The 13103-nt window shown below is 35.7% G+C and overlaps 1 protein-coding gene across 1 annotated transcript; it reads left to right on the top strand.

The window, feature by feature from the left end:
• On the top strand, positions 8911-10855 carry LOC18772016 (inactive LRR receptor-like serine/threonine-protein kinase BIR2). Its single transcript, XM_007205641.2, has one exon. It carries the CDS (start codon positions 9404-9406, stop codon positions 10229-10231), a length of 828 nt encoding a protein of 275 aa, XP_007205703.1. The 5' UTR covers positions 8911-9403; the 3' UTR covers positions 10232-10855.

Genomic DNA, 13103 nt, shown 5'->3' with positions numbered 1-13103 from the left:
CCTTATTCTTTTGGGTTGTTGCATGCTTAAAATTAAATTAAATTATCTTATTGCTTGGAGAGAAGATTAAATAACTAGCAGCTTGTGCTCTATTTTTGGGATTTTTCTACAATGCAAATGTGAACGTATTTTGAGCCGTTAGATCGACCGATTCACTCTTCTCTACTAATATATAGATCAATATCAAGTCACTGAATCATGTTTGCATAAAATAGGAACTTCTATTTTTGAGACTAGACTTAGGGAAACATACCTAAAACTAAAAGATAGGCCTGGCCAATTTTATTGCTACGTATTTCAAACTAATTGAAACATTATGAGAAGATCACTGCTACAAAATTATTGCTTATATTGATAGGCAAAGGTTCTGGCCTTCAAACATAGGCAGCCGTCCCATGTGGCCCTTCTTTCATAATACAGGACTGTGTACAGTGGGGCTGGGAATTAGACCTGATAGCAGTGCAATAATTGATCTTAGCAATTTGCAAATAAAAATCTAAACTTGTAGCTCGAGTGGTACAAAGTATTTACGAAACCTACGAAAAAAAGAGGTAACTAAGTAAATGTTTCATCTCACCTTTTTATTCTAAAATTATTTACTATGCAAATCTCTTTGGTGTTCACCAGCTCAGCTGCTATGGGATATTGGGGATAGAATAATTAAACATAATTGACCACAAAAAAACTTCTTTAATGTTCCAGTTAATCAGAGTAGAAAACATGGCGGGAAAATGAGATTTGGCAAAGAGCCTCCACCAAATTATTGCACTGAAAAAATTCAATCCATTACCCCCATTTCCTTAGTTAGGGATGGTCAGCACCTGAATGACATAATAGATTGTAATTATGATTACTATTATTGTTCTTGTTAGTAATCATTAAAATCTGCATTATGCTGATATGAGATTAAACGCTTTTGCTTGAAAAGGAAATTGTAGTTAGAGCTGATAATTAATTATCTGCTGTTTAAGCACTACTTGCTTTTGGCCACAGTAATTGGTTGGTGCAAGTCTACAGGTCGGATCTAAACTTTTAAAAGGTAAGATCTTAATTCCTAACAAAAGAAATGCTAACCGAAATTGCTCAAAGGAGAGTTTTTACACGAACTTGTTAGCAACTCATAGGAGACTATATATATATACGGGTAAGCTTATTTGAGATTGAAAATACTTTTTTATTTTTTACAAACGATATTTTATTATAATCTAATCTAAATTACATTGAAAAAAATTCGGACTTGGATGCAGAATTGGAAGCGTATTCACACTAGCCAACCATGTCTGCAAGATTGAAAATGCTTTGTGATGAAGAAAAGCTAAATTCCCTGTAAATTAATGATGATCTAGGATTAGATCTATGGCTTTTGATTAAGGGGGAGCACCTTGTCCAAATCTAAGGGTAAAAGGGCAGGCAGTGCTCAAATAAAGTAGCCCCAAATTGATATCAATAAGACAAAGAAACAAGGTAGGAGGAGGCATGCATGAGAGAAGAAAATAAGCAGATAGTTAAGTCCAAAAGAAAACAAAGAGAAAAGAACATAAAGAAACAATCGCATGCATGGTGTGAGAGGTCAAAAGGAATATTACAACTGGACGTGGAAAAGTTTGCAAATTAAAGTAGACAGAAATTTACGACCAAATAAAAAAAGTGAAGTGAAATTTATTGTCCTTATTTACAAAAAGGTGTACGGTTTCTATAGAGGAGGGTCTTGGAATATTGTAGTGCTTTACGATGAAATCAGTCCAAATGAAAATTACTAGGCAAAAAGAATTATTCTTTTTTGCTCTTCAAAATTTATAGAAAACTGAACTTTTTTTTCTTCTCGCATTGAAAAATTCAAAAAAGACTGCAGACCCTCATAATTTAGAAATACAACCACTTGAACTCGAACCTTCCTCGAGTAAATACTCGAACCTTTCGAATAGTCTCGAAACCCATAGCTGAAAATATTAGGATTTTAAAAAATAGGATAATATAGTCTTTAAATTATCTAATGATTTTAATTTGAGTCATTCACTATAAAACAGAATTTGGGGTTATGTGTGATGTTAAAGGAAATTTAAAAAAAGAAAAAGAAATGCAAATCGATTATCCATTGTGTCACTATGCTATTGATGTGATCGTTTTCATTTGTTGAATCACCGAGTATGAAGTTTGGAAGTTTGGAAGAGAAATTCGGTGCATGTCGATGAAAAGGAAAAAGAGTTTTGGTCATGACACAGTCGGTGAAAAGATTTCTTGGACGGCTGTGAGAGACTTCACAATTTTAAAGCTGATTATAGTCTCATTTTGAAAGTCTTATTTATTCTATTATTTAAGATAATTTAAATAATGCTAAAATGATTTTGATAAATCTATTTACATTTACATTTTGAAAGACTTCACAATGTTTTTTTCCCGCTATTTTTTTGTTCGTCATAATTAAAGAAGAGAATATTCTTACACACGCCCGATATCATAATTAATCAAACTACATACCGCCAGTCTGCATGCCAACATCCCCACAAAAAGCTAAGACCCCATTGACGTTTTTCTCCACTACTTGATCTTCTTATTATGTTCTTGATCCAATTTGGACATATTTCCCTCGGGTTTTATTAGGAGGATAGGGATGGTTATGCTGTGCTTCTTGGGCTCCACTTTTGGGCCCTTACCAAATGTAATAGGATTAGGTTCCTAATAGACCATCATGTAGATTATTTTATTTCAGGCCTTTTCCTTCCAAGTGTCCCAGGCCCAACTTCTCAGTGCTGTGCACGCATTCTTTTCATGTGCACAGGAGGGCTAATAATTTTCTTGACATCTATTATATACTTGTATTCTTTTTTTAAACAAAGATCTACAAAAAATTTATGAATCATTCAAGTTCGTTCTTTTCTCTCTTCAACAAGTTCATTCATTCTTAGGAAGCATTAACATAAATAAGTGGTAAATTTTCGCAAGGGTCGACTAATAAATATCATTGGAGTATTAGTGTGTGGACTGAAATCAGGGATGTGTAAAATCTTCTGTTAAGTTGGGTTTCGAGTTTAGAGTTTAGCGTTAATACATAAATTTAAAAGCATGTAGGGGAATGGTTTTAGCAAATAAATTGGGAGATAGAAATAAAATTTCCCAAAAATTTATACGTGTAAATTTTGTGTTGATAAATATTATACGTATTTAGCCAGCTTGAATGTAACATAATTTTTTTCAAAAGAGACAGCTTCCATCTAGATAACATTTTTCTTTCTCCTTTTTTGAATTGAAAATAAGGCAGCTAATTTTTTTTTTTATTTTTTTTCAAATTAACGAAGCTTTTGGTTGGTTGCTTGGTTACCTTGCCAAAGTTTTTTGACATTCTCTCATTCTTTTTTCACAAAAGTAGTTGTTTGTGTCTGAGCTTCATCTGGAAATCAACATCTAGACAGACCCAAGATAAAGGGCTTGTCGGAGCATAATCCCACCAAGGTCCAATTCATTTATACACAATCAGATTTTCAATCTTAGTTCGTCCCACCATGCTATATGTCATGTACAAAAAGGTACATAATTGTTGTCCGTAGGGCCATCGAGAGACGATGGCTTTCAAATCAAATTGTAGATATTGGAATCAGCCTGTTTAGTCGGTTCGGCTGGATTGATGCCTACCCTGGTTTCTTACTTTCTAGAACATGCCACCAAAGCCCTCGTGTGGAAGTGACATGAGTTTGGATTGGACACCAAGAGGCCCCAGAAAGCAACTCAGATTGATAAGTTGAGGAAAAAGAGTAGCAAGATAGGAACAAAGAAAGGGCCTGGAAGGTTTTGGTCCAAGGCTCTTGAGCCACACAAAGTTCATTGGGCCCCTCAACACCATTGCTGGTAAACCGTTCACTTTTTCTTTGGGTAAACTTGGTCTACATGGCCCCTCTAATGGTTCAATCACACCCCAGCAGCATGTTGGTTTGTAGGCACCCATGTTGCCGCTTCTGTTACTTCATTCAAACATCGGCACCCAAGGAACTTAAGAGAGAGGATTTTTCGCTGGGTTGAAGCCCAACTGCATAAACAGCTAACCCAAATATAGTAAGATCACCTAAATTTGCTAATTTCCTTTTGTTTAGCCTCCTTCGGTGGAAACATTTGTATCCAATACATGTAATTTGCGAGTGATTGGTTGTAGTTAAAAATCTTGTTAATGAAGGTGTTGATTTGGATGATAATACACAAGATTTAGATGATATCCACATTTTTTATGATATTTCATCTAACTCGACAAGTGGTAAAAAAAAAACTAGTCGTGCATCAACAGTTTCTTTTGGATATTCATCATAAAACTTATAAATAAATAAAAAGTGCAAGGATCTTGCGCAGATTCAATTGCTAATGGTTTTATCATTTGAACCTTGTGTATCAAAGAACCTTGATCCAACATTACATAGGTATATGGATCAACATTACATAGGTATATGCTGACGTACATACAACAATGGGGTCAAACAACCCTATGGACTCAATGAAAGCAAGGTAGAAGGTCCCTTTGAATGGATGTGTGACCCTATGAATGGCTAAAAGAGGAGGCTGCAGATCTGAGGAAGAAGAAGCTGAACAGGGATTCTGTTTTTCTTTTTTAAAAGAAGCTAACCAAAACGGCGTCGTTTTGACCCAGCTTCTAATTTTATTTTTTTTTAAACTGGCTGGCCAAAACGGCGTTGTTTTGGATCAGCCCAGCGAATTTTTTTTAAAAACGTGCTGGCCAAAATGCCATCGTTTTGGACCAACAACAACAATTTTTTTATTATAAAAGACCTGGCCAAAACGACGTCGTTTTGGTCCAGGTCTTTTATAAATAAATAAATTTAAAAAAAGAAAAAGAAAAAAGATTGTAATATTGAAACAGACCCTCCTCTTCGACCAAAAAGAAACAGACCCTCAAAACTCCAAAACCCCCATTTCCTAAACCCTCAAACCTAAATCCCCAATCTCCACCCCCCAACAAACCTTTAACCCTCTCTCCCATCAAGCCTTTAAGCCCCAACTCCTCCATTGCACTATGACCCTACAAGATAAGATTTCTGAGCCCATCCCTGCATGCAATACGGATCTTAGTAAAAAGGAACAAATAAATCATATGCCTGGTTGACAAAAATAATAGAAAAACTCTCATATTGAAGACACTCCCAATTGAATTGGGTAATAAAAAAATATCAAGCTAGTGATGTTAATTACAAGTGGGATATAGAACATGTTTTCCATTAAGATAGCACTTGGCACTCTCGAGGAATAGGTAAGTCCTATTGAGCACTTTGTTTAGATTCATGTGGCTCTTAGATTGCTTAGTTGGCTCTTAAGATGCCTTATATGTGCTTGTAATGGCGTAAAATGGTTTGACTGCTAAAGTGTTTATATTCCGACCATTTTTTATATTACGCTTTCAATGAACTTGGTTTTGCTTAAAAAAATTTGGGTATCAACATCTTAAGAAATTTGCAATTCCTTCGTCTAAATGTAAGGTTAAGTATACACAATGAAAAAGTGAATTACTACAAACTTCTTCTTTAACTAAAAATATTATTGAGCTTTCTTTTCTCCGTTAGTAATAATAATTATAGAATATAAAATAGAAAATACTTGCCTCCTTTCTTAAAAGTAGGAGCTACTAATTTTCTATTATTGATGAATTTTGCGTGTTAAGATTCTTCTTTTTGTGTTATTGATGAATTATTTTTGCATATTTATCAAACTTTAATTTACAGGAAGTAGGAATGCCTCTTTTCAAATAAGGAGGGAAGCAGTTTCTACATAAAATTATGACCCTGAAGAAAACCCATGATCTTGTGGAAGAAAATCCAATTTCTAACCATCATACAATTCTTGACAGAAATAAATTACTCTAAGTATAAATAAACAAATAAAACTATTTACAAATTTCTCAACACATAGAATAATGATGTAATTTATGAAGAAGAAAAAAACGAAATTATCTACACCAGCGTTCAGTTTGCCACAAACAAATGCACGTGTATAAAAATTGCAAAAAATAAATGCTATTGGTAGTCTCTTGAAGGTCAGTTTAATTTGTTTTTAGCGTGTGTGGGGTAGGTATAGGCTGTAGTCGTGTTAAGATTAAATGGTTCACTTAATCATTGTCTCCAGCTCATGAAGGAAGAAAAACCAAAGCTTTATCATCCTTATTGTGAGGTGGATAATTTGGTTGGTTAGCTCACATATTTCTTGATGTCATATCCATCCTTCAAAATAGATTTAATTATTACGTTAAATAATAAGGACGGCCCTTTAATTTGTTATTGGATATATTATAATAGTGAAGAAAATATGTCAACCAATAATTAAGATTATAACTGAGAGTAGGGAGAGAATGAGTTGAAAAGAAGCAATACCTCATGGAAATTTGAGAGAGAGAGAGAGAGTGTGTGTGTGAACAAAAGCAATTTGGATGGATTCTAGGTTTGGAGCACTTATATCTGTTAGATTAGATTATTTTTGTATACAAGCGATATTAGAGAAGGGATTCGAACAAAAAACACTGCTTTTAATCACTTGAATTATAAGGTTTTTACGTTGTATATTTTAGGTTGATACCGAAAAATAAATTTTATATTATCTGTATTGATATTGTGGTTATGCTCAAAATTAATTGTGATAAATAAAAACCTAAAAACATGTAACTTTGAATCATCAAAGGAATTATTGTAAAGTTTTTAAAACCCATGTGAGATTCCACCCATTCGAATAATATAAATATTTTATATTGATGAGAAGTCCCAGTATTGTACGCAAAAAAACTACTTGGTGAATACCATCCAGTTCTTCAAACATCGCCTAAACATGAAGATTTTGCGTTGCTTTTGTGTCAAGCATGGAGTCTCTAAGTTTGACCATATCTTAAAAAGTATGAAAAGCAATCAGTACTGATTAGGACAAACCGCACTATTGTGTTATCTTGAATTTATTTATCTATTTTTCAAATTTTAAATTTCTAACACTTCCATTTCAAAAGTAACAAAAAATTACACATGTAATCTCGCATACGGATTAATCCGGGGATGCCGTCGTAGACTTTTCCAAGCACATTTTATTTTAAAGGTAAAAGGTCACTTATGATCCATGAAGTTTTAATTAGGTCACTTTGTCATTGTAGTTTCATGATTGTTGCAATTTACGGAAAATTAAGGAATTTCGTCAATTTTATTCACGTTGTCAGATGAACGAAAAGTGAAAAAGAGACAAATTACAGGGATCAAAAGTGACTTTTAGCCCTATTGCCCATAAAATGTGATTTTGATGGCACACCCAAAAGGGAAACGTTTTGAGTATAAGTAGTGTACCTCACAAGTCACCAACCACAAATAATAATGATTAATAATTAAGACCAAGCATGACAAGAGAACTTGGATTTGAGATTACTTTCTAGTGCGCTTTTCTTAGGTACAACTTACAAGCAAAGGTCTTCTCTTAAGGAAGAAAAAGGAGATAACAATTTCACTCCTCAACTCTCTCTTTGGAGCGCTTTCTTTTTTTCAAAGTAGTGACGTTGTTTGGCGTTTGTTGAATTCTGATATCGTACTAATTTTACACGTTAAATTTTCTTTATCTTTATGGCTTATAGTGAGCGGGGTTTAATTGTATTTTTTGGCTCATTGTTTATGGTTGAGTTTCATAGATTTGGTTGGACTTGGATCCCTTCATGTTTAGGGGATGTTTTATGGATTTCAATTCTATGTAATTGAACATGGTTATCAATGAAAATTCCCTTATCCTTAGCCCAAATAAAAAATAAAAACTCTCTCTCTCTCTCTCTCTCTCTCTCATTTAAACCCTTCTTAAAATTTCAAATTAAAGAGCAATCTTGAAATTCAAATTTCAACATCTGCTTACCAAATTCGTTCATGAAGTGATGTGTTAGTATTTGTGTAAATGAAAAATTCTACCATACATTGTATTGCATACAACCAATCTTTCAACTGTTGGATGTGACTGGTACACCCTTCCTATAAAATAGTAATCACTGTTGGATATGTGATGTATCTCATACAATAAGCTACTTGTTCAAAAGAAATGAAATTCTTATATCAATAAGCTACTTGTTCAAAAGAAATGAAATTCAAAGTGGATTTAGTCACGTTATTTAGGAGGGAGTTTAGTTGAATTAAATTCTCATCTTCATATCAAATTATATTATTAGCTTATTATGATCGATATTCAATTTTGTTGATACAAATGCACACTCTTAGAAATTTTAAGCGTGCTAAAGAGTACGAGAAGCTAATGTTGAAGTGGAAATAACTATTTCCTTTTGTAATGCTAATTAATAATTCTTGCCATTATTTTTGTCTTTTTCAATCAATAGGTAAGATTTGTACTAGACTTTGCAAGACCTATGGTGTTGCAGATGAAGCATATTAAGTGGCTGAGGGACAGTCCTAGCTCTCCTATAATGCAACTGTCCTAGCCCCATATATGATGCAGGGTCAATGATGATGATTGATAACATAATATACAAGATCCTACGGTCAGAAAAACCTATAACAATGAATGACAACATTGAATTTCTGCACCATCCCCCCCCAACCCCCCCAAAAAAAAAAACAAAAAACAAAGAAGAAGAGAAAAAACTATCTTTTTCCTCGTTCAAAATCTCATCAATCATCATCTCTCAGTTTCTTTCGTCGACCGTGTCAACCATCAATCGTTGCCAAATTGCCAATGCCATACACAACGGCACCACCAAAATGCCCCTGCTGCTTACCTGGAATTCAAACTCTCGAAATGACCAAAAAACCCCTGCGTATTGTCACTGTCTTAACGCCCTCATATGTGCAGGGTTCACCGCCCCCACAGCCCCAGGCCACTGGCCCACCATCCCCAGTCCTCCCTCGTGTCAAACACTTAATAATTTTCACCAATTGCCATCAGTCCAACTTAGTGCCTCCCACTCTCTCTTCTTCCCCTCTCTCTCTCTCTCTCTCTCTCTCTCTCTCTCTCTCTCCTCCAACACAAACACAGAATTGAAAAACAGTTCCTCAGCTTTCTATCTCTATTTTTTATATAATTTATTTTGTATACATTTATAATCTGCGCTTCCATAACAGAATATAACAGGATTCAATAACACCAACATCTCCCTCTTTTTCTTTCTTATATTTTGTTCCTAAACTGTACCCTTTTATAACATAAGAAAATAAAACCCAAAAATAATCACACCCACAAGGTACCATTTGGTACCAGTCTCTCTCCCTCTCTCTGTGTCTCACTTTCCTCTCCATAGTCTCCAGAACCCAAAATCCCAAACCTTCTTCATCCAAAATCAACAAAAGGGCAAACAAAGTTTCTATTTTTTCCACAACCCAAAATCCCAAACTTCAAAATTAACGAAGGGGTACAAATTATTCTTGTAATTTTTGCTAATTTTCCACTCTAGATGGGTGCTGCTGCTAAGACTGCTTGTGCTCTGATATTCATAACCGTTCTAAACGGCGCCGTTTTCCGGCCCACCTCATCAGATCCAAGCGACGAGGCTTGCCTGACCCACCTAAGCCAATCCATACAAGACGCAACAAAGTCCCTCCAGAACTGGACCAAAACCACCTTCGCAAACCCATGTAGCGGCTTCACCTCCTACCTCCAAGGCGCCACCTGCAACAATGGCAGAATCTACAAGCTCTCCCTCACGAACCTCGCTCTGCGCGGCTCAATCTCGCCGTTTTTGGCCAACTGCACCAACCTCCAAGCCCTCGACCTCTCCTCCAACTTCCTCACCGGCCCAATCCCATCGGACCTCCAGTACTTGGTCAACCTCGCCGTCCTGAACCTCTCCTCCAATCGGTTGCAGGGCCCAATCCCGCCGCAGCTCACATTGTGCGCCTATCTCAACGTCATCGATCTCCACGACAACTTACTCACCGGAACGATCCCTCAGCAATTGGGCCTTCTTGTCCGGCTTTCGGCTTTCGACGTCTCAAACAACAAGCTTTCGGGGCCGATACCGGTTTCTTTGGGAAATCGGAGTGGGAATTTGCCGAGGTTTAATGCCACGTCGTTCGATGGCAACAAGGAGCTTTATGGGTACCCTTTGGCCCCTCTGAAAAGCAAAGGGCTTTCGGTTTTGGCCATTGTTGGGATCGGATTGGGAAGTGGGTTTGCGAGTTTGGTGCTTAGTTTCACTGGAGTGTGCATATGGTTGAAAATTACAGAGCGCAAGATGGCTCTTGAAGAGGGCAAGGTCAGCCACCTCATGCCTGATTATTGAGAGACAAGAGCCTAATCTAATCCCCCAATTATAAGCTTGAGCTACAATTTCAGGTATTTTTGGAATTTTTATTATTGAGAGCTTGAGATTTCAGTCCAAGGTGGGCAGTATTGTGCTTTTGGAATTTTTGGCTGTCTTTTACTGATGAGGGAATTTTTGTTTCTTATTTTCTTTTTTGGGTTTAGTTTGGTTTTTCTCTTAACCATTTTGGGGGTCTTTTCTTTCTTTTTTATGCTTTTGATTCTCTCTATAACTTTCTCATCAATCCAACAATGTATAAAAACCCAATTCAACAAAAACACCATGTTTCAGTTTCAGTCAATCAAATAGTGCAGCAGCAGCCTCTATTATTTTTCTTCCCTTTCAAGTCTCAACGGTGTATAATTGTAACTGATATATAATGCATTTTTCTTTTATCTGTGTTGCTTGCAATCCCCAATCTCTCTCTCTCTCTCTCTCTCTCTGGGTTTGTGGGGCAGTAAGTAGGGCAGGTTGAGAAATTGGAATTGTGTGTTGGGTCAAGAGCTGCACCGTGCAATTTTGTCTGGCAGTGAGCTAAAATATACTAAATCATCATCTGGTGAGAGAGCTTTTGTAAATAAATATAATGGATTTTCACTTGCTCTTGGAGCTTCTTGTGCTTGGCTATTGTGAGCTGGTAGGAGACCAACAGAACCACATGGTATGGAAATTGTCGACCTCTGAGCCTCCCAAGGCTTTAAATATGGTGAGGATTTGCTCTGCCTAGCCCAACATTCTGTGCAACCCTTGCTCCTTATTCTACTTGGGGTTTGAGTTTTATGTTTGCTTTCTTCTCTGCTACTCTGCCATTACTGTACAAGTTTACAAAAGCATAAAAAAATTTGGGAGTTTAATTAAGGATTAAACAAATAAAAGACTGGCGAAGCCATAAGTTTGTAACTTAAGTAGTTAAGAATATTTACTTATGCATTTGAAGGCTTCAATTTGATTCCTCCCTCTTCCAATATCGCTTATATAAAATAATAATAAAAGACTTGGCCACACTGAAATTTTAACAATAATTCACTGTGCCATGCCAAGCTTTTAGCAATATTTTTCCCACCTTGTATTGTATTGATGATTAGATAACATGTAAATATGTGTGGTTCCCATTATTGTGGTTTGTGGGTTATATGGTGTAAGCTCCAGCCCTTTTCGTCCCTATCCTGTCAATTTTTATTTTTATTTTATCTTTGTGTGGATATTTTTATTTGTTTTGGTAAACGTGGTGGGTCTAGGCTCCTAGCTTGGGTTTTTAAAACCCTCTAGGATTTAACTTTGCTTTCCTTGGTTTAAACTTCTAATTAGTGACATTAAGATACTCTTAGATTTGTTTGTTATCGATGCTTTGCATGTGTCTGTGTGCAAGGCCCCTAGATTCTTTACAAACCATGAATTTTTTTCATGGGTGGGTTAGTGGTAACGTGAACCTAATCTTAAGCAATAAATATGATACAATTTGAGCAATAAATATGATACAATTTGAGAGGAAAAAAAAAGAACCAAAAAAGAAGAAGAGCGAAACAAACTCCACGTCCAATTGTAGCCTGCATTGTGCATCAGTTATCACTTATCAAAATTCCTACAAGAGAGTTAACGGGAAAATGTTCTTTACTTGCAACTCATAGTAATTTGATAGTTTATGTGAAAAAATCCCCTCTATTTCTAACTTTGGTATTAAAAAAAAAACCAATACCTGCAAGAAGACTATGTTTTTGGTCCAATTAGAAGAATTAAGAAAGGGAAATGTACATAAAGTTAAAGCAATATAATATTAAAAAGAGCTATTTCTTTTGACCAATTTAGACGTATCAAAATGTTAATGGCAGGAAATGCAAAATATTTTTCAAATTAAAAACCCTGTTCCAATAACACGGGAAATAGAAGAAAACAACATATAAAACTTGATTAGCTCAACCGAATTAGACAAAGATCCGAGACACAAATGATGGAATTTTGTCACCAAGGATCAGCAAAATGTATGTCATATTCATCAACACTAGGCCCTAGACTTGTCTGTGTCTAATCAACACTATACCTGATCCAACGGCTGTGATATCAAATTTCAATTTTACCTTTATTTTCAAGTCACACCGAAAGCAAAGATGGTCAAATGAGCTTTCAGTCCTCTCATTAATGGGGTCCCTCCGAGAATGGCATGCATTTCATCATGGGATTGGGGCCCATGCCCCCCCTCCCCCTCATCTCCTTCCCAATTCATGCTGTGTAATTGAGTAATTTTCTGAACCCAACTTGATAAATTGTCGTTACTTATAAAACAGCTGAGTGGCTCAGTCCGCAGCAGTTGGTCCAGTGAGTCACAAGGGCTGTGTTTTTTCCCTTCAATAATCAAAGATTATTGCTGCAACTTCAAGCTCTGTGCTTTGTTGACAAGCAGGACTGGTGGCTCGCCTTGGACCACAATTTATATGAATTAACTGTAAAGGGATGTTAATTATGTAAAGTATATGTAGATGGATACAAATTATACAAAATATAATTTGGCAGTGTAACTTCAATACTTCAATGCACTAGTGTACTAGGGTTTGTATGGATTTTAAGGGTGAACAACGGATTTTATAGTTTTAGGGAATATATAGCATTGATAAATAAAACATGATTTGAATGTTATACTACCTCGTCGTGTTTCAGCATGACATAATAATATACATGGAACTTTCGACATATTTTGTAAAAGAAATTATTATATGATATTGAAGTACGATTATGTAATATAATCCATCAATCTGTTATAACATGAATGAATAACATGTAGTATCAATGAATTACATCACATCTCCATACTCCACTAAAGCAAATTGTAATGTTATTATAGTGTGCAAATCGTACG

The sequence above is a fragment of the Prunus persica genome, chromosome G6 (genome assembly GCF_000346465.2).
Source record: "Prunus persica cultivar Lovell chromosome G6, Prunus_persica_NCBIv2, whole genome shotgun sequence".
Taxonomy (NCBI): domain Eukaryota; kingdom Viridiplantae; phylum Streptophyta; class Magnoliopsida; order Rosales; family Rosaceae; genus Prunus; species Prunus persica.
Note: the sequence above shows the minus strand (reverse complement) of the source record. Positions and strands in the feature narration are given on the sequence as shown.